General features: G+C 44.0%; 2 protein-coding genes across 2 annotated transcripts in view; one reads left to right on the top strand and one right to left on the bottom strand.

The window, feature by feature from the left end:
* The first annotated feature begins 3,702 nt into the window (after window positions 1-3,702).
* Window positions 3,703-5,097, top strand: LOC117561547 (olfactory receptor 8I2-like). The gene has a single exon (XM_034239051.1). It carries the CDS (start codon window positions 3,730-3,732, stop codon window positions 4,672-4,674), a length of 945 nt encoding a protein of 314 aa, XP_034094942.1. The 5' UTR covers window positions 3,703-3,729; the 3' UTR covers window positions 4,675-5,097.
* Window positions 5,098-14,997: 9,900 nt separating this feature from the next.
* LOC117561472 (sulfotransferase 2B1-like) overlaps window positions 14,998-21,179 on the bottom strand; it is an 81,845-nt gene continuing 75,663 nt past the window's right edge. Inside the window, exons 5-9 of the mRNA XM_034238916.1 lie at window positions 17,192-17,403; window positions 16,967-17,093; window positions 16,291-16,385; window positions 15,400-15,580; window positions 14,998-15,008 (exon numbers count right to left, since the gene is read on the bottom strand). Of these exons, the coding sequence (XP_034094807.1) occupies window positions 14,998-15,008; window positions 15,400-15,580; window positions 16,291-16,385; window positions 16,967-17,093; window positions 17,192-17,403 (626 nt within the window). The remainder of the gene's footprint in view (window positions 15,009-15,399; window positions 15,581-16,290; window positions 16,386-16,966; window positions 17,094-17,191; window positions 17,404-21,179) is intronic.

Below are 21,179 nucleotides of genomic sequence, written 5' to 3'. Positions count from 1 at the left end.
AGTTTGTTTACTTTCTCACCAATGGCTTCACCCATGGTTTCCCCCAGGCATAGCAATACTGCCGGACACATCTCACATCTGCCACAACCTTCAGTCCGCTTTAACAGAACCTCACACCTTCGACACCTTACTGGCCAAAGAAGTCAAAGAAGGATTCATGATAGGCCATTCGATAGTCCCCCCTTTCCAGTGTCCGCATCATTCCAGTAGGCATAGCTACTCGGAAATACTCCGGGAAAAGAGGCTCATAATAGACCTGTCTTCTCCACACGGCTCAGCCATCCCGAGCATTAACAGCGTCATTCCAAGCCCAGACTTTTCGATGCAATACGCAAACATCGACCACGCCATCACCCTCATCCGCTCAGCAGGCCGGGGAGCATGGCTCTCTAAGGCAGACATCACCAGTGCACTCAAGATCTTGCCTATTCACCCAGACTCCTGGCGTTTCTTTGGAGCGTACTGGAAGGGAGCCTATTACTTCTCAGTACGCCTCACATTCGGCTGCAGAAGCAGTCCCAAAATCTTTGATTCCCTTTCAGAAGCTCTGTGCCAGATCTTGACAAACAACCACTATGTGGTCCATCTTCTCGACGACTTTCTCACTATCACTCCACCATCCTCACCCCCCTGCCACGGGCTGAGCACACTCATACAAACATTTTTCAGACCTGGGCATTCCTCTGTCTGAAGAGAAAACCTCAGGGCCTACAACCTCCATTGAGTTTCTAGGCATCACCCTGGACCCAATGTCTTTCCAGGCTTCTCTACCCTCAGAGAAAGTACAGCGCATCACTCTCCTCTTGTCAAACTACTTATAGGCAGACAGATGCACAAAACGGCAGCTGTTAGCCCTCCACGGCAAACGACTCTCTCATATTCACACTCCGAAGGAGTAAAACGGATCAGCTGGGAATTTCTTTACCCATCCACATCTTTACATTACATTACATTACATTGCATTTAGCTGACGCTTTTATCCAAAGCGACTTACAATAAGTGCGTTCGACCAACAAAATACAAACTTGAAGAAAACAGAATCATATAAGTGCATCAGGTTTCATAGAGCAAAACATTTCAAGTGCTACTCAACTGGCTTTAGGTAAGCCAGTCCTTTATTAGTATATAAGTGCTTTGTTAGTAATTCTATCGCTCGAAGTGGAGTCGAAAGAGATGATCTTCCGCCTGAACTCGTATCCCAGCCCATACGAGCCACTAACCAAATACCTCAGCGCAAGGTACGATGCACACGCAACGCCTCAACACTTTCTCACCGAAACAGGGAACGGCCACACGTTTCTGGTTCCAGAGACACTTCCACAATGTGTTGCTTATTTTGGGGATATGTTCAGAACATTATTCGAGCCATTCCTTCCGCATTGGCGCAGCGTCCACAGCAGCTTGTGTGTGTGTGTGTGTGTGTGTGTGTGTGTGTGTGTGTGTGTGTGTGTGTGTGTGTGTGTGTGTGTGTGTGTGTGTGTGTGTGTGTGTGTGTGTGTGTGTGTGTGTGTGTCAGACAAAGACAGTAAAACGTAATCCTTAATATGGATTTTGGATGTTTGAGTGGATTACAGAAAACATCATTAAGTCCCACTTTATTATTATTTATGTTAATTATTATAACGTGTTACATCATATTATTTTGTATTACTCTGTATATTATATAACCGTTTCTTATATTAAATGATCTTATAAAGTTGTTGTTAATGTGTTTGCTAACAGGCCAAAGTTTCTCTCCTCAGAGGACTAAGGAGAAACCTTTTTTGTTGACCGTCTCGGATCAATTATTCTGTGGACACGGCTGTCATCTGAATACATTGCATCATATTACTGAGAGGCCAACACACACACACACACACACACACACACACACACACACACACACACACACACACACACACACACACACACACACACACACACACACACACACACACACACACACACACACACACAGGTGTTTGTCTCTCAGCAACGTCTGCATCCTTGCAGCAGACAAACCTATAGTGTCCAGCTTCTTCAGAGTGGATCATTACAGGGGAGGAGGGGCTTCCTCTCATCATGTCAAAGCTCTCACTAACAAGCTGAGTCACATACACTGTTTTATTGTTAGTTCCCACGTTGAATCTTAAAACATAATTGTTGATGGTTGTTTCAGTTGTCTAACTATTGTCTTTAATAGTTGTCCTCATTATATTGAATGCTTTCAAGGTTATCGTGCTGATCTGAACACAAGTATAACATATGTAAATGTTCCTACACTTTCAGGCATGGAACCAGTAAGTCAATAATTATTCTGTATGAGTGTATTTCAATGTACTGATGTACTGAGAGTGTTGAATTCATTGAATATGGTATTCTTATGCAAGCATTTACAAGCATTGATTAACATAGTGTATATGCTATGGATTATTCTCACTTACATTATCCTTCTATGTGATGATGCTATGCTGGCTGGGGCACGTTTAGCCTTTTTTTCAGGTCTTCCTCTCCTCCCTTTACCGGTTGGTCTTTGAATGCACCTCTCTTTTTGCTTTAGGTGCAAACACAAACATTTGAAATCTGAGTGAAATACTGTTTCAATAAGTGAGAGATGCCAGGATTGTGGTGCATGTAGTTTATGAGAAGGTCTTAGTTTGTGTACATCACTTCTTCGGTTACTTGGAATTGATATTTACTATTGTCAGGTCCAGCTGTGAACGTTTGCCGTTCACATGCATGCAGGTTATTGTGGTTTTTAGTATTGTATGTGTTGAATTAGGACATGTTGCAGTTATATTCCCGTCCTTTTATCCAGATATAGAAAGCCTGAGTAAGTCTGTGAACTCCTGTTTGAATAACTGAGACAGGCCAGACCTTTGCTGCATGTAGTGTATGTGGAGGTGAGATATTCCCAGCACAATATTGTCATGTGCAACCCTAGGAGATTTTACAATTCACGTGCATGCATGCAGGCTGATTTTGTATTAATATATGAATATTGAGTAACATACGTTGTTTTATTGTTAGTACCTGGACACAGGTAGATAATCATACTGTATACATGTGTATACTGCTTCTGCATGCAAGTATTTGTGCACATATATGCATTTAAAATAAGGAAAGAATATATTCTCACTTATATTTGACTTACTTCAAATGAGATGATATTGATTATTGTCTGCTTGTGACCTTTCCTTAAGTCTTGCATCTCCTTTCTATAACTCTTGTTCTTTCTATGAATGTGTTCTCTGTTCAGGCCGACTTGCTAACATGAAGGAGGCAATGTGTAGGAGTGTGAAATAATGTTTAAATCAATGTGAATGACCATGTTGGTGGTTCATGTAGTTTATGAGACTTTTTTCCTGCCCTTCATTTGTGTGCTTCTCTTCTCCAGCTACATGAAGCTAAATTCAATATTGTCAAGTACAAGTGTTAGGAAGGTTGTAATTCACATGCACGCAGGCTTATTGTGTGTTTGCATTACTGTTGGTGTTGAATTACGACATTTTCCTTTGAACATTTCCCTTATTGTGCATTTATATTCCCCCTTCCTTCGCAGATATAGAGAGCCTGAATACGTCTGTGAACTACTGTATGTGGAGGTGAGATTTTCCCAGATGTTATATTTAACATGGTCACATACAACTGTTGGAGATTGCATGCAGGCTGATTTTGTATTAATATCTGAAATGTAGCTAACAGCATCTCATTAACAGTTCCTGTATTGTTCCTCTCTTTGGAGCAGACATGAAGAGCAACAGCAGCCTGAACCCTCCCTACTTTCAGTTCACCCTGTTTGCAGACTTTGGGCCCCTCAGATACCTGTTCTTCATCTTGTGTCTGTTCATCTATGTGACTATAGTCTCTGCTAACATGGTCATTATTCTGGCAGTGTTCCTGGAGAAGTCTCTGCATCAGCCCATGTATATTTTCATCAGCTCTCTGTGTTCAAACTCTCTGTTTGGCTCAGCTGGATTCTTCCCCAGGTTCCTGCAGGACATCGTCTCTGACACTCATTTGGTCTCACGTCCATTATGCTTTATTCAGATGTATATTATTTACACCTATGCTTGCTGTGAGATGACCATCCTCACCATCATGGCCTACGACAGGTTCATTGCTATCTGTCAGCCCTTACACTACCACAGTAAAATGACCTTCAAATGGGTGCAGGTTCTTGTACTCGTTGCTGTTTTCTACCCAGTGTTTGCGATGGGCTTCTGCGTCTATCTTACTGTTAGATTACCGCTGTGTGGAAATAAACTGAACCGGATTTTCTGCTCTAACTGGCCTGTGGTGCAGCTCTCCTGTGTGGACACCACTCCAAACAAAGTCACAGGTTACTTTCTCACTGTGACAACCATCATCATCCCCATGTTCTTCGTCCTGTACACATATCTACAGATTCTGCTGGTCTGCAGGAAGAGATCGTCTCAATTCAGAGGAAAGGCATTACAAACCTGCCTGCCTCACATCATCTCCTTTTTGACCTACTCCATCTCTCTCTTCCTCGAGTTGTATTTGACTCGATTTGAGGCTGATCAACTGAATCCAAGCATCGCAGTTATTTTGTCTTTAGCGTATCTGATCATTCCCCCCCTCAATAACCCTATCGTGTATGGCCTGGGTCTGCCTCAAATCAAAGGAGTCGTGTTAAGATTTCTGAAGAAGGGTCCTGCTGCTGAAATATAAAAGGGATATGTTGACCATGTTAGATTGTGTTTCCTATCATAATTATTTAAAGGGATACATGATTAGATAGAGATCAACATAAAGCACAACAACAATATTGTATATGCTTGATTTAACTCAGATTTGGCTTGAATTTCCCTCAAATGTTAAAATATTACTATTCTGTTAAATGTAATAGATTTAAAGTTAGAACACATATTATGTTCTGCCTCTTCATGCATATTTAAGGTCAATATTAAAAGGTATTTTATTTGAACATGTCCTCATAAAAGTAGATTTGACAGGAATTCAGGTTTACTGTATGTTAGGCATTGTGATGTTACACCACTTACTGTTATTGTGTTTTAATATTTTGTTGTGAAGCATTCTCCCTTTGTTACTATAATGAAAATGTAATGATGAAGTAATATATTCAATAAACAACAGTCTACAGCCATGTGAGTCCCTGCTTTTTCACCTTCACTTAAATGCTATTGTTAGCCATTTGGAACATGTTAAACCTTGAAGCATGCTAACATTAGATAATTATCAGTGCAGCTGAGGATTATGGGAATTAATAAACTATCAAGCTTTCTATGTTTGGCCCCCTGCCTTAACTTTAATGTTATACGTACAGTAAATTACAAAGATCGGCAGTTCTTTGTCCAAAACGTTTGCCTTGGTGAACTATTTTTGCAAGAACATATTTTGTGAAATGTTAGTAAGATTGGTCACTTTCCATGCAGGTTTAGTATGAATTTGCTGTTTTCAAAAGAAAGTGGTTTGCATTAACAATTGTAATGTATCTATGATAGAAGTAGAATAAACACTAAATAACCAAATATAATATCACAAAAAGCGGGCCTGAAACCTGACATTCACTTTTAGGACCAAACTGACAGTTTTTCTTGTGGTCTTGGGTCAAAATGTTTATTTTCAAAAATATATTACCTTCCACGAAATCCCATATGGAAATTGCTTCTGTTGTCCCAGTTTTATTAATTTGATTAACAAGACAACTTTCAGGGATTTTCACTAACTGCTGGCCTACTCCAGATACAATGCACTTTTCAACAGCTCACCTCTGGCTGGCAGATGACCATCACCAGTGCTCCAACCACATACACAACCCGATGGGCCCAAGCCCGTGCTACAAACAAAATATATAGAAATGTACAGTATTTACAAAACCCCTGAGCCGGCAGGACAGCCAGACGCTCTCTTCGGCCTCTGTAAGCTTAGGCGCAAGACGCTACCTAGAGCTTCACTGGCCCCGCAAGACGCTAAGGCCAGTGATCACAGGGGTTTAAGGAGCCGCTCAAGCTAGCCTGCTGGACGCGAGGCCAACTGACAGGTTCAAGTGGCACCCTCACACAGGCCACTCACAGCCGGGTTACCTGTTGGGAAACCATAGACAATATCTAGCGCTGGCTAGCACGCAAAACCAACTCCCCAAAGGGAGCGGATGAAGCCTTCTCGCCGCAGGCCCAAGGACTGCGTCCATGCACCTGGTGATGGTGCGAGGGGCCAGCGAGATCCCAAAGGGGAGGACATAGAATTCGAAGATCTTGTCCTCGCAGAACCGTAGGAACCGCCTGTGACCCTCCCAGATGGGAATCTGAAAGTAGGCGTCCCTGAGGTCTATGGTGGCAAACCTATCGCTTGCCTGGATTGCCTGCCTCACCCTGGGAATTGTCAAATGTTTAACTTCAGGGGCTGGAGAAACCGGTTGAGGCCACTGAGGACCAGGATTGGTCTTAGTCTCCCATCCTTTTTGGGGACGAGGAAATAGCGGGAATAGAACTCAGCCCGCCGATCCCTTGGCAACACCTCCCTGACTGCACCTTTCGCTAGGAGGGTGGAAACCTCCACCCGTAACGCCTCTGTGTGCCGCGGGTCCGTCACTGACTAAACCGTAGCTGATCTCGCCATAGGGGGAAGTTCGAGCAAACTGAAGCCGGTAACCCTGGGTCATGGTTGAGACCACCCAGTGGTCCGTGCTCAGAGCTGTCCAAACCATGCGACGGGCTGTAGTGATGCGAGGGCTGGGTCCTTGCTGGCGTCAGGAGGAAGGCTGCGGCTGCCGGGAACCATGGCCCTGAGCCCTGCCCCCAACTCCGACCTGCCTGTCTTCGCCTGCTCCGCCTAGAGTCTTCCAAGGAGGTCCTCAGGGGGTTGCCTAGGGTATACAGCTTGAGCGGTTGATGACCTACGCCCACCCCGGCAGCGGCCAAAGGCACGGGAGATCTCCCGAGCACAGCGGCGGGCCTCCTGAGCTTGTTGCAGCAGGGCACTGGCCTCCTGGCCAAACATGGCTGATCATATCTTCCCTCGAAAAGGGTGGGCTTTATTATCGCAGACTTTATGACAAGTTCCGCCCGCTGCGCTGCCAAGTTTTTTCATGTGTTATAACAACGGGTCAAGCTAGGCGGAAGTAGCTAATTAGCATACGTTCATTCACGATGGCTCATGTCAGTGATAGTGATGACATCATTGCAAAACTACTAACCGAGTAATTTTCAAGAATGAGTTACACTGATAAATTGGAGTTATTTACCAAAGGAAGAGCAACACCACAGCTTAACTTACTTTTTTTTTAAAAAACGGTTCGAGAGGCATTTTAATATCGACAATTACGCCAGATACAACTGGATCACTGGATCAACCAGGGAACCAAAGCTTTACTGCTGGGATTGCTTGCTTTTTGAAGTTTATCCAAATCAGCACATCGCTATCGGAATGCTTCAGGTCACCTCAGAGCTACTATTCGCCTTAAAACATTTGGGGACACCAGGAGAGAGCTCCAGCTGGATGAGCAACAATGCTGGGATGTCATCGCTCATAATGAAAAGGTGAAGAGGAACCAAGGAATTTTGAAACGCCTCATAAACTGTGTGGTGTACTTGGGCAAGCAGGAGTTGCCGTTCCGAGGTCACGATGAGAGTGTAACTTCATCAAACAAGGGGAATTACATAGAGTTGGTGGATTTAGTGGCAGAATATGACAGCAACCTGCACACACACCTCGCCACATCAACACTCTTTACCGGTATGTCCTCGAGGATTCACAATGACCTGATCAGCGCTCTTGCTAGTGTAATAATGGATAGCATGAAAAAGGAACTGAGGAAGGCACCTTTTGTGGCGGTCATGTTGGATGAAAGAACCGACATGAGCAACGTGGCGCAGATGTCATGTGCTTCGATATGTCACTGAAGATGGGATAAAAGAGCGTTTTTTCAAGTACGAAGATGTGACAGAGGACAATCGAGCAGAGGCCATAGCTACACGGCTGCTGGAGTTCCTGAGGGAGAGTGGTTGTATTGAAAAAGTGGTCACGCAGTGCTACGATGGAGCAGCTGTTATGGCCTCTGGATTGAATGGGGTGCAAGCGAAAGTTCAGGAAACAATTCCACAGGCCCTTTTCATTCACTGCTATGCTCAAATCTTACATCTCGTCTTGGCAAAGGGAGCTTCCAAGATAAGAGAGTGTAAGGTATTCTTCTCCCAAGTACAAGTACCTCAACATTTTACTCAAGTACAGTACAATATTTTAACATAATTATGTATATTTAATTTATTTCACATTTAAATAAAGCAATTAATTAGGTTCTGAAGAACCAGCACCTTACCGTGGTAGAGAGGTTTGTGTGCCCTGATGAACCTGGGGGCTGTGTTGTCTGGAACCTTGTGTTCCTGGTAGGGTCTCCCATGGGAAATTGGTCTCAGGCAAGGGGCCAGACTAAGATTGGTTCAAAAGACCTCATGAAAGACGATACAAGAAGTGAGGATACCCGGCCCGGAGGAAGCCCGGGGTCCCCTTCTGGAGCCAGGCCCAGAAGGAGGACTCGTCGGCGAGCGTCTGGTGGCCGGGCTTGCCACGGAGCCTGGCCGGGTCCAGCCCGAAAAGGCAACGTGGGCAACACCTCCGCTTCTCCGTCCCGCGGGCCCACCACCTACGGGAAACAGCGATGGGGTCGGGTGCGCTGCCAGAAGGGTGGCAGTGAAAGCGGAGGGTCTCGACGGACCAGACCCGGGCGACAGAAGCTGGCTTTGGGGACGTGGAACGTCACCTCTCTGGGGGGGAAGGAGCCGGAGCTTGTGCGGAGGTGGAGCATTGCCAGTTGGATCTGGTTGGGCTCACCTCTACGCACAGCGTCGGCTCTGGAACCTTACTTCTGGATAGGGGTTGGACTCTATTCTTCTGCCGGAGTTGCTCAAGGTGTGAGGCGCCAGGCGGGTGTGGGGATACTCACAAGTCCTCGGTTAGGTGCTTCGTTGTTGGAGTTTACCCCAGTGGACGAGAGGGTCGCCTCCCTACGCCTGCGGGTTATGGGGGGGAAAACTCTGACTGTTGTGTGTGCTTATGCACCCAACAGCAGTTCAGAGTATATAGCCTTCTTGGAGACCCTGGAAAGAGTCCTGTATGGGGCTCCTGAAGGGGACTCTTTAATCTTAATGGGAGACTTCAACGCACATGTGGGCAATGATGGAGACACTTGGAGGGGCGTGATTGGGAGGAACGGCCCCCCTGATCTGAACCGGAGTGGTGGTTTGTTACTGGACTTCTGTGCTAGTCATGGATTGGCCATAACAAACACCATGTTCGAACATAAGGATGCTCATAAGTGTACGTGGTACCAGAGCACCCTAGGCAGAAGGTCCATGATCGATTTCGTTATCGTATCATCGGACCTGAGGCCGTATGTTTTGGACACTCGGGTAAAGAGAGGGGCGGAGTTGTCAACTGATCACCATCTGGTGGTGAGTTGGGTCGAGTGGCGGGGGAAGCCTCTGGATAGACCTGGTAAGCCCAAACGTGTAGTTTGGGTGAACTTGGAACGTCTGGAGGAGGCCCAAGTTCAGGAGGCCTTCAACTCACACCTCCGGCGGAGCTTTTCGGGCATTCCTGTGGAGGTTGGGGACATTGAACCAGAGTGGTCGGTGTTCAAAGCCTCTATTGCCGAAGCCGCGGCGGGGAGCTGTGGTCTCAAGGTCCTAGGTGCCTCAAGGGGCGGTAACCCTCGAACCTCCTGGTGGACACCGGTGGTCAGGGAAGCCGTCCAACTGAAGAAGGAGGCCTTCAGGGATTTGTTATCCCGGGGGACTCCCGAGGCAGTTGCAAGGTACCGACAGGCCCGAAGGGCAGCAGCCTCATCCGTGGCCGAGGCAAAGCAGCGGGTGTGGGAGAAGTTCGGAGAAGACATGGAGAAGGACTTTCGGGCGGCACCAAAGTTGTTCTGGAAAACTGTCCGACACCTCAGGAGGGGTAAGCAGGGAACCATCCAAGCTGTGTACAGTAAGGATGGGACGTTGTTGACCTCAACTGATGGAGTGTTAGGGCGTTGGAAGGAACACTTTGAGGAACTCCTGAACCCGATAACTCCGCCCTCTATGTTAGAGGCAGAGCTGGAGTATGACGGGGGATCAACACCAATCTCCCAGGGGGGAGGTCACTGAGGTCGTCAAACAACTCCACAGTGGCAAAGCCCCGGGGGTGGATGAGATCCGCCCGGAAATGCTGAAGGCTCTGGGTGTTGAGGGACTGTCATGGTTGACACGTCTCATCAACGCTGCGTGGAAGTCGGAAACAGTACCGAAGGAGTGGCAGACCGGGGTGGTGGTTCCCCTTTTTAAAAAGGGGGATCAGAGGGTGTGTGCCAATTACAGAGGCATCACACTACTCAGCCTCCCCGGGAAAGTTTACTCTAAGGTACTCGAAAGGAGGGTCAGGCCGATTGTCGAACCTCAGATTGAGGAGGAACAATGCGGATTCCGTCCTGGTCGTGGAACGACGGATCAGCTTTTTACTCTCGCAAGGATCCTGGAGGGGGCCTGGGAGTACGCTTATCCGGTCTACATGTGTTTTGTAGACTTGGAGAAGGCGTATGACCGAGTTCCCAGGGAGTTACTGTGGGAGGTGCTGCGGGAGTATGGGGTGAGGGGGTCTCTACTCAGGGCCATCCAATCTCTGTACTCCCAAAGCGAGAGCTGTGTCCGGGTCCTCGGCAGTAAGTCGGACCCATTTCCGGTGAGGGTTGGCCTACGCCAGGGCTGCGCTTTGTCACCAATCCTGTTTGTAATATACATGGGATCGGATTTCGAGGCGTAGTCATGGGGGAGGGGGTCTGCAGTTCGGTGGACTAAGGATTGCACCACTGCTTTTTGCAGATGATGTGGTTCTAATGGCTTCATCGGTCTGCAACCTTCAGCACTCACTGGATCGGTTCGCAACCGAGTGTGAAGAAGCTGGGATGAGGATCAGCACCTCCAAATCTGAGGCCATGGTTTTCAGCAGGAAACCGATGGACTGTCCACTCCAAGTAGGGAATGAGTCCTTACCACAAGTGAAGGAGTTCAAGTATCTCGGGGTCTTGTTCTCGAGTGAGGGAACAATGGAGCGTGAGATGGGCCGGAGAATCGGAGCAGCGGGAGCGGTACTGCAGTCACTTTACCGCACCATTGTGACGAAAAGGGAGTTGAGCCAGAAGGCAAAGCTCTCTGTCTACCGGGCCATTTTCGTTCCTACCCTCCCCTATGGTCATGACCGAAAGAACGAGATTGCGGATACAAGCGGCCGAGATGGGTTTTCTCCGCAGGGTGGCTGGTGTCTCCCTTAGGGATAAGGTGAGAAGTTCGGTCATCAGGGAGGGACTCAGAGTTGAGCCGCTCCTCCTTCGCGTCGAAAGGAGCCAGTTGAGGTGGTTCGGGCACCTAGTTAGGATGCCACCTGGGCGCCTCCCTAGGGAGGTGTTCCAGGCACGTCCAGCTGGGAAGAGACCAAGGGGTAGACCTAGGACCAGGTGGAGGGATTATATCTCTTTGCTGGCCTTGGAGCGCCTTGGGATCCCCCAGTCAGAGCTGGTTGATGTCGCCAGGGAAAAGAAAGTTTGGAGCTCTCTGCTGGAACTGCTACCCCCGCGACCCGACCACGGATAAGCAGGAGAAGATGGATGGATGGATTAATTCGGTTAACAATTTGTTAGTATTTCCCTTTAAAAAATGACAAAGTAAATAGAAGAATACCGTTAAAGTACCGGATCGATAAGCAGTATCGCTAAGACTAGTAGTACCGTAGAAAACCTCAACGATACCCATCCCTAGATATTACACAAGTCAAGTGTTAAGAGAGTGAAATGTTGCTCTACGAATTTCAACACTTGATGCTGTCCCATTGATTCCAATGTCAGAAACCTGTAACTGAATTGGTTTAAAGAGAGAAAACATTTTGACTAAAACTTGACTAAAATGTAATTTTTCATCGACTAAAAGTAGACTAAAACGTTTTGAGTTTTCGTCGACTAAAACTATGAAGGATAGAAATTACTAAAATGTAACTAATAACCATTTTCGTCTAAAGACTAAGACTAAATCAAAAACAGCTGCCAAAATAAAAGTAAAAAAAGTATACTTTTGTGAGAACCAGGCAAAAGGGGTGAAAATGAAAAAAAGTATCCGAAAATAGTGCCTCATGATGTGGGTAGTCCCCTGTCAACTCCCCTTGCATTCCTCCAGAGGCACATTTGTCAGAGTAAACTTTTGTGAGAACCGAGAAAAAGGGGTGAAAATGTAAAAATAGTGTCCGAAAATAGTGCCTCATGAGGCGGGAAGAGTCCCCTGTCAACTCCCCCTACATTCCTCCAGAGGCACATTGTCAGTCAACTTTTGTGAGAACCAGACTGGGGGGGTCTTGAGGCACAAAATAAGGCCGACCCAAAGTGCATGGTGAGCGGACACTTCACCTCCGTGTTTGCAGACAGCCGTTTTTTTTGTGCACCCAAAAACCGGGTTTCCGATTTCGTGCAGACTGTAGTCCAAAATGTATGGATGAATATTTTTGACGGAGAAGGGGAAATTAAGCCTTGGACACTTTCCCCCTTCTCCGTTGCAACTTACAACGGAGAAGGGGAAAAAAGGACCCAAAGACCCAAAGGGTTGAGCTTTTTCGGACCCCATCTCCGTTGGCACTTAGTCATTTTTTCGACACTTTTTTTAAACTTCATTTTTTATTATTTTAAAATATAATTAACCGTTTTCTTCACTTTTTTCTTCTTTCCACGGGTGGGTGCGCTTGGCAGGCTGCTTATGAGCACCCAAACTCGGCCTGGAACCTCCAGGATTTGTGGGCTAAGCTCCATAAACTGACAAAATCACCCAGAAATGTCACTTTCCTAGCCCAATACAAATACATTTAAATAGTAAAAGGTACAATTGTGCTCCGAATTACCCGGAGATGGATTTATATAGCCCCATGATAGTGATTAACCTGTTAAGCACTGTGCCTGTTTTTCAGGTCTCAGGCTCAAAAATGACATTCCCAGAACAAATGACCATATCTTCCCTTCTAAAAGGTTAAATTAATAATCTTTTTCCTCAAAGTAATGATAAACCTGTGAGTTGGATGTAGAAAAGTATAGATATTTTTTATTTTAAAGAAAATTCAGATTGAACATAGTAAAAAACTGTAAATTATAGTGTCCGTCCAAAATTATTTTTTACTTATAGTGAAAACTACCCTTGGATGATGGTAAGGTAGACTAAAAGCTTTAGGAATCCAAAGTAAAACATATAATAAGTAGCCTGTATCGAGATTTATGCAAAACAAGTGACATTTGACCTTTTTAGAGAGGTTTAGCAAATAAAATCCATCTCTGAGGTGATTTGGGTGGAAATGGGCGTTTTCACTGTTTCTCTGGAACCCATTTTTCGATTTTGGTGATTGACATTTCTTTTTGACCGTTAGAGCCAATAGAATCGAAGGGGAATTTCCACATACACACACATGTTACCATTGAGAAATGAGAGCTATGCGCACACAGCTTTGCATGAGAGCGAACCTATCGCTCGCTCTGATATCTGGAAACGGAAAAGCAGTTTTATTGCTTATGGATTATCAGAAATCATTTCAAAGGGACACAGACACATTGGATTAACCTATGGATTAACCTTCAGCAGCGTTTTTACCGTTTTACTGCCATTGAAGACCACTTTTGACCAGACAGCGACCAAGGTAAGCCATGTTGCCGTTTTTAGCTACCTAGCGCTGATGTCTGTTCTTGTAATATCTTCAAGAGTTCTTATCATGGAGTGATAATGTAGGTACCGATCGATTTTGTGTCTTCTCACGATGCTAATCAATGGGATGGACGTGCAGCTACGATAAGTAATAAGGGTGTTATGAGTGCGTTTCTGTGCAGTAATAACAATTATGTTCATGGACAAAAGTGTTAAAACGCCTGATTAAAGCATATACAGGACCCCAGTGAGCTCCAGTGTATGTGCATTGTTTCAGGGAACCATATTAATGATAAGATAAATGCATTTAAATGCAAAACTAATGATTTAAAATCATTTTAGGGGAAAAAGTGTGTAGAGAACCTCACTTTCCAAGGCAGAAATAGTGATTAAAATGCGGGGAAAGTGTCTTAAATATGGACATAGAGTACCCAGAGAACCAGGCTGCAGCACCTGGAGGAAGAGGCGGAGAGGAGAGTGCTTTAGTATGGGTAAGAAAGTGAGGTATTGAAGCCTCCAATTGATGGACTTTATTTAGTATTGAAAAAGGTTAATGTATTGTACAATGTTGTACAATACAGGGACCGTTTCAATGCAAAAGCATTAGTAACTAACCCTAACCCTAACATCATATGTGTAATTCGTGGCACAATTCAAACGGGATCGAAAGATAATCTTTCTCTCTCCATTGACTTCAATACATAATTTTTCCGAAATAAGGTCCCATGGAGGTCCCCCGGAAGGGGAGGGACTTCGCCACTCTATATTCCAGTAGAGGGCGGAGCCTGTGAGATATAACGATAGGTTACGTATTGTAACCCTAGTTATATAAGCACAGGCGGAGCCCTCTACTAGGGGCCCTGTCTGTCCTGTGCTCGCTGAAGAGGGTGTAGGATGACAGTCAGGAGGCGAGGCCGCCTTATATACGGTGGGCTTGCGCGCGCACTCAGGTAGGCCCGCCCAGAGGGCCAGCTATTTTTAAAGATATCTTAGTAGGTGAACGCTCGCATAGTGAGGTCAAGGGGTAGTACCCCTAGAGTCCAGTAGAGGGCTCCGCCTGTGCTTATATAACTAGGGCTACAATACGTAACCCATCGTTTCATCCCTCCGAATCTATGTATCTATGTATCTATTCTATCTTTATATAAAATAAACGTAAATGCAAAGATGAGGATGTGTAAAAGCAGGGCAGATGAATAGATTAAATAAAACTCGAAAAATACAAATATTGTAAAATTGAGGAGGAGCAACATTTTCTGTGATTTAGTTACAACATTTGATGCAGACATTTTTGATTGGAAATGAAATGTTTTATTAATCATTGTGATCTTCATCCGTTCACTATAAGGCAAGCAGGTTCATGACTTAGTCATCTTGCCAAATAGTGAGCCCACATTTATCTGTTCTGCTGTCTTATATTGGCTACTTAGCTTACTTCGTGTAGTATGTCAGTTTCTATGTGAGGATTCCCTGATGGTCCTGATACCATCCACCAAACATGACTCAGCACCAATGAATGCCCTACCCCCAAAGACATGCTATGACTAGATAGTGCAATATTAGTGAGAAAATAAAACAATAAAGCCCAGCAAACTCTCCATAAACATCATTATGTATTTCATGAACAGATCATTTCAGGATGTAACGGAAATACATCAGTGTATCCTCGGTTATAGCTCCTCCAGATTCAAATACACCTTTTGTACTGTATGTATTATTTAATGACACTCACCTTTCCTGAGAAACCCAGACTTTGTCTGGTCCAGTAATTCACGAGGAACAGTAGAGTAGTTTGACATGTTGTTCTTCTTCATGTTCTTGAACAAACATCGGTCGGCTATCTTCTCTATCGCTTCATGGTCCAGAGGTGTCTGCAGGAACTGAGCCATGTTGCACACAGAGTCCTTCAGGTCCTAAAGAGAAACACAGATCAGCTCATAGTCCTGCAGTGGCTCTCCTAGTATACAATATCTTAGTAGGAGGAGTTTGAAGATGATTGCTAAATCAAGGTCAGAATTATTGGGAAAATATTCTTCACATGATCAAACCACGAGCCAAACAGCACTGGAAGGAACAGGAGACACAAGTATTCCTTTCATAAGAGGTTATCATAACTTAGTATTTTTGTTTACTGAACTTCATGGTCTTTCAAGATCTCCCTTGTTAAAGGCTACACATAATGCAAAATGCACTGGCTAATGGCTTTGCTAGATAAACATGTATCCATGGCGTGCTAGCGACCCACAATGTATAAGAATGGACCGTCTTCTCTATTTGACTCTTGCTGTTATTTTGGGTTGCTTTAAAAAGACAGGTGCTTAAAATGAGCATTTTCAGAGAATTTATAAGAACAAGAATGTGTTTTTTCAAACATCGGTCGGCTATCTTCTCTATCGCTTCATGGTCCAGAGGTTTCTGCAGGAACTGAGCCATGTTGCACACAGAGTCCTTCAGGTCCTAAAGAGAAACACAGATCAGCTCATAGTCCTGCAGTGGCTCTCCCAGTATACAATATCTTAGTAGGAGGAGTTTGAAGATGATTGCTCAATCAAGGTCAGAACTATTGGGGAAATATTTGGAAAAGTGATTTGAGGCAGATTTGAGGATTGTTCCTGAGTCTCACCATTATCATCTGTTCATAGGAGATGTGCATGATGTGCTCTTCATCTTCAGCATTCAGCCAGCTCTTTACATGATCAAACCACGAGCCAAACAGCACTGGAAGGAACAGGAGACACAAGTATTCCTTTCATAAGAGGTTATCATAACTTAGTTTGTTTACTGAACTTCATGGTCTTTCAAGATCTCCCTTGTTAAAGGCTACACATAATGCAAAATGCACTGGCTAATGGCTTTGCAAGATAAACATGTATCCATGGCGTGCTAGCGACCCACAATGTATAAGAATGGACCGTCTTCTCTATTTTACTCTTGCTGGTATTTTGGGTTGCTAGCACGCCATGGATAGATGTTTATCTTGCAAAGCCATTAGCAAGTGCATTTTGCATTATGTGTAGCCTTTAACAAGGGAGATCTTGAAAGACCATGAGTTGTAGACAGGTGCTTAAAATGAGCATTTTCAGAGAATTTATAAGAACAAGAATGTGTTTTTTGAACATTAAAGTTCGTAATGATGGGCTAGTAAAATCCCAAAGCACAATTGAGAATGTGCATGATAAGTCCCCTTTAAATCATGTTACCAGGTAAAAGAGTTTTTTAGAGTTTTCGGCCCACTTACTGATATGTATCTTGTTATGAACGCATTCTAAACATTACATATCTGTAACAATCAGAAAAACCTTTTCCATCAAGGAAGTTGTGGAGGAACTGGGTCTGTGGGCCTGGGTCCACCAGGAAGGAAGCCGCCTCATGATGATGAAAAGACGATGTGAACACATCTTTGGGGTTCCTCGTCACATAGATGACCTGCAGTGATGACATGACGTCAGACCCTTTCCTTCACACATACTGTCTGTGATGCGTTTATCACATTGAATCTGATCCACCTTAGTTGATAGGTTTACCTTTGGCTTTACTTCAAAGAAAGATGGTGGCATCATGTTGTACTGGAAGTGTGTAGTCAACAGTCGTGGAGAGGGCCTCTGTTCAAGTTCGAGGGAGGCGGTCTGCTGCAATTCAAGCCAGGGAACACGTTTCCAGTTAACAATATTGTCAACAGGTTCTGGATCTCCTCCACTCATGATCAGAGGGACAATCTCCTTCATCCAGTGTGTACCTAAACAAAAAGAAAAAAAGATTTTCTCCAGTGACCACGTCGTTAGTCTGCTGCTCTAATTATGTCAATTAGAGTTATGACATCATCGTGTTCTGTGACACAGGTGTTTATATTTGAGCTAACAACGTGTCCAGAGATCAAAGGTTTCCATGGTGATCAGTGAGAGGAGAGCATTTTCATTGTCCTGAATGAGAGATAAACCTGTTACATGTGAACGTTTTGTTGAAGAACCGTAACAGATATCGGTGAAATATCAAAGTGTGAAGCATGTCAAGGAAGTTGAGCATCTGAAGTGTGCTTTTTGTGTACTTTCGGGTTAATAATGTGGCCTTTTTGGCAGATTAACTAAAAGTGTACGGCTGCTGTGGTGGGGAAAGATGAGGCTGAACTTACAATGGGTTTTAATGGAGACATGTTGAACGTTTTTGTCACTTCATGCCCTCAAGAGGCATTTTGTTTAATTGTTTTGCTTAATTTTTTGTTATCTATCAAGCTACGAGATGTTTTCCTACTTTTCTCATGAGAAATTATGTCTCAGGAATGTAGGGTTTGGGAATTATGGCAGGTATAAAAGAAAATATGAGGGCAAAATTAAATCTGTCCTCCACTCTAGCTGTGACATCACGCACTCTAAAATCTGAAGAAGGCCTCTTTACCAAGGTCTGAACAATGTTTAATATCTCTAAAAGTACGAATCAGATTTAAAAGTTGTGTTACACGAATAATGTCAGGAAGATGTGTAACATTTTAAAGTTGGAATGAGGTTTCTGAGTGAAAGTATGAAGGAGCAGCAGTTGAAGAAGGAGCAGTTAGCAGTTGAAGTTGCATGAAGATTGTTGAAGTCTGAAGAGTTTCTCCATTGACTTCCATGTTAAAATGGAATGAATTATGGGATGTATCTCTGGAATTATGAAAGTTATGAATGATAAAAGTAATTGCCATTGATTCCAGACCGAGCTGAACGTTTTGATGTTTGAACGGAGTTTCTGCGATGTTCAATGTGGGAGGAGAAGTGGTGCAAAATAACCCGGCGGAATAATAAATAATTTTGTGCGTAGCATAACAGATAGTTGGAATGCTGTGTCAGCATTCCCACTAAATAACTTGTTTTATACCATTTCAAATCAGAATCAGAGGAACTAACTTGCTGATACTTGTATCATTGGCATAGGATCATTGTCCTCAACCGGACCTCAGACCATGGACAGAGAGAGCATGGTACTGCTGTAGGACCCCAGATGTCTTTGAACACTGCCTAAGGACAACCCAACGGACCCATCTGAAAAATGAGCTAGCTATAGCTAAAAAGCCCATCTTTTACAGTAACAGAAAACCCAGTACATATATCTACACTGCAATTATCGACAGTGGCGGTTCTAGACCAATTTGACTGGGGGGCCAGTTATTTTCTGAAGGGGGCCCAATAAATGCAGGACGAAAAAGACAAAGACAGTATGAAGTAATTGCTCATAACAACAATGCAATACAGCTATTGGTATTTGTTTCAGTACACATATTTATTTCAGATACTTATAGTTACAGTTTTTACGCTCTAATGGGTCCGACTAGAATGACAAATAGCGTTAGTTCCGCCTATTCTTTTTTTTAGGGGTGCCACAGGGGGGTCCAAAGTCTCCTGCCCACCCCCCAGAACCGCCCCTGGTGGGCAATGAAGTACATTTTGAAAGACATGGGGTCTAGTGTTTAACAAAAGTGTTAACAAAAAAAAAAAACAATGACGGCAGGCAGGGTTTAGGCATTATATTTAAACTATACTTTTGGACACTAGGTCACAGGAACCATGGAAAATAGCTATGTTTTAGCAGTGATCAACAACATTTCAAATTGTTTGATTTTTATAGAACCTTTTCCCTAACTGCCTGTGAAACTCTCTGTTGGTGAACTGTTGCACCAGGACTAATATCGTGCGGATGGCAAAAAATATCAGCGCTGAAATAGAGGGTTTGAGGCTAGAATGATCTGTTTGGTATTTTGAGCAAAACACTTCATAGACATGTTTTTATATATCTGAGACCTGTAATATCTGCCTAAAAGCAGTACAATAGGAGACCTTTAAGTGTTGTTTATCACACACACATCATACATATAAACAGCTGTTTCCTTCCCTACCTGCATGCACATGTTACTCTGTCTTTACCTCTGTGTGTCTGTTGGTATTTGACCCTGAGTGCAATGCTAATCTTCTACATATCATATTCTATTTACATATATGTAGACTTCTTGCACTATTTGTATTTTATGATATATGTTGCATTGTTGGAGGAGCTCAGGTCAGAAGAATTTCATTGCCATTTCTACACTGTAGCTGCTGAACATATGATGATAAAACCTTTGAATCTTGAATCCAGTGTGTGTGTGTTCACATATTCTGGTCCTTATTTCTGATTCTCCCGTGTTTCCTCAGACTGTGTCAGCGTTTGCTCCGATCTGTAACCCGGCTCAGAGTCCCTGGGGTCAGAAGGCTTTCTCTGGATACCTGGGGTCGGACAGAGACCCCTGGCAGGTGAGAGGAAACACACCTGAGTGTCATCAGATCTCATCATCACACTAAAAACATATATATTTTTGTTGTGGTTGTATAAAAGTACAAGAACGTACAACATATATGAAAACAAAGAAGCAGAATTTTTGATTAGATGAAAATATTTTATGTGAAGTTTGAAAATAATGATACTGATCTTATTTGGTAATTACATTACCCACAATGCATTAGCTCCACCACAGATTCAAGTGTGTTATGCTAGTAGCTGTTAATGTATCCTGCAGAAGAGCCTGTGAAGTCACGTATTTCTGCAGATATTTAACTTGTTTAGACTCGTACTTTAGATGATGTGTAGAAGTACTTCAGGTGTTTAGCTTGTCTAAAGAATGTGCAAAATAGATGAAAACAAAGATGGATTAAAGCAGATTCTTTGGTTAGATACACATAGTTTATGTTAATTTTAGAAATAATTATCATGATCACATTTAGTAATCTATTTTAAAGAGCATTTAAAAGCAAGCTGGAGATTTATAGTGTAGAAAAAGCACCTATTTTTCTAGTATTTATTTATTTACGATGATTTGTCTTTTTTAATGCAAACTGAATCAGTAAATAACCGTAAACTTTTTTAGTATTTCAATAAATGTTGACTGTGTGTGTGTGTCTCTGTCTGTGTGTTCCTGTGTGTGTGTGTGTGTGTGTGTGTGTGTGTGTGTGTGTGTGTGTGTGTGTGTGTGTGTGTCTCTGTCTGTGTGTGTGTGTTTGTGTCTCTGTCTGTGTGTGTATGTGTGTTCCTGTGTGTGTTTGTGTGTGTGTGTCTCTCTCTGTCTGTGTGTGTGTCTCTGTCTGTAAGTGTGTGTTTGTGTCTCTGTCTGTGTATGTATGTGTGTTCCCGTGTATGTTTGTGTGTGTGTCTCTATGTCTGTGTGTGTGTGTGTTTGTGTGTGTGTGTCTCTCTGTCTGTGTGTGTGTGTGTGTGTGTGTGTTTGTGTGTGTGTGTCTGTGTGTGTGTGTGTGTGTGTGTGTGTGTGTGTGTGTGTGTGTGTGTGTGTGTGTGTGTGTGTGTGTGTGTGTGTGTGTGTTCCAGGAGTACGATGCCACAGTATTGGCTACTTCTTACCCCGGCCCTCCATTGGACGTCCTGATCGATCAGGGGCGGGACGATCAGTTCCAAGATCCCCGTCGTCTTCAGACTGCAGCCGGTACGTCTAACGCCTCTTTAAAGTGTCTCAGAAACACGTCTTTATAACCGTCATCCTCCGTATCACTCTCT

The sequence above is a fragment of the Gymnodraco acuticeps genome, unplaced genomic scaffold (genome assembly GCF_902827175.1).
Source record: "Gymnodraco acuticeps unplaced genomic scaffold, fGymAcu1.1, whole genome shotgun sequence".
NCBI lineage: Eukaryota > Metazoa > Chordata > Actinopteri > Perciformes > Bathydraconidae > Gymnodraco > Gymnodraco acuticeps.
The sequence above is the reverse complement of the archived record's forward strand: the minus strand, read 5'-3'. Positions and strand labels throughout refer to the sequence as shown.

What these genes read in the sequence shown, in the direction of transcription:
- LOC117561547 (XM_034239051.1), top strand. Translation starts at nt 3,730, where the DNA reads ATGAAGAGCAACAGCAGCCTGAACCCTCCCTACTTTCAGTTCACCCTG.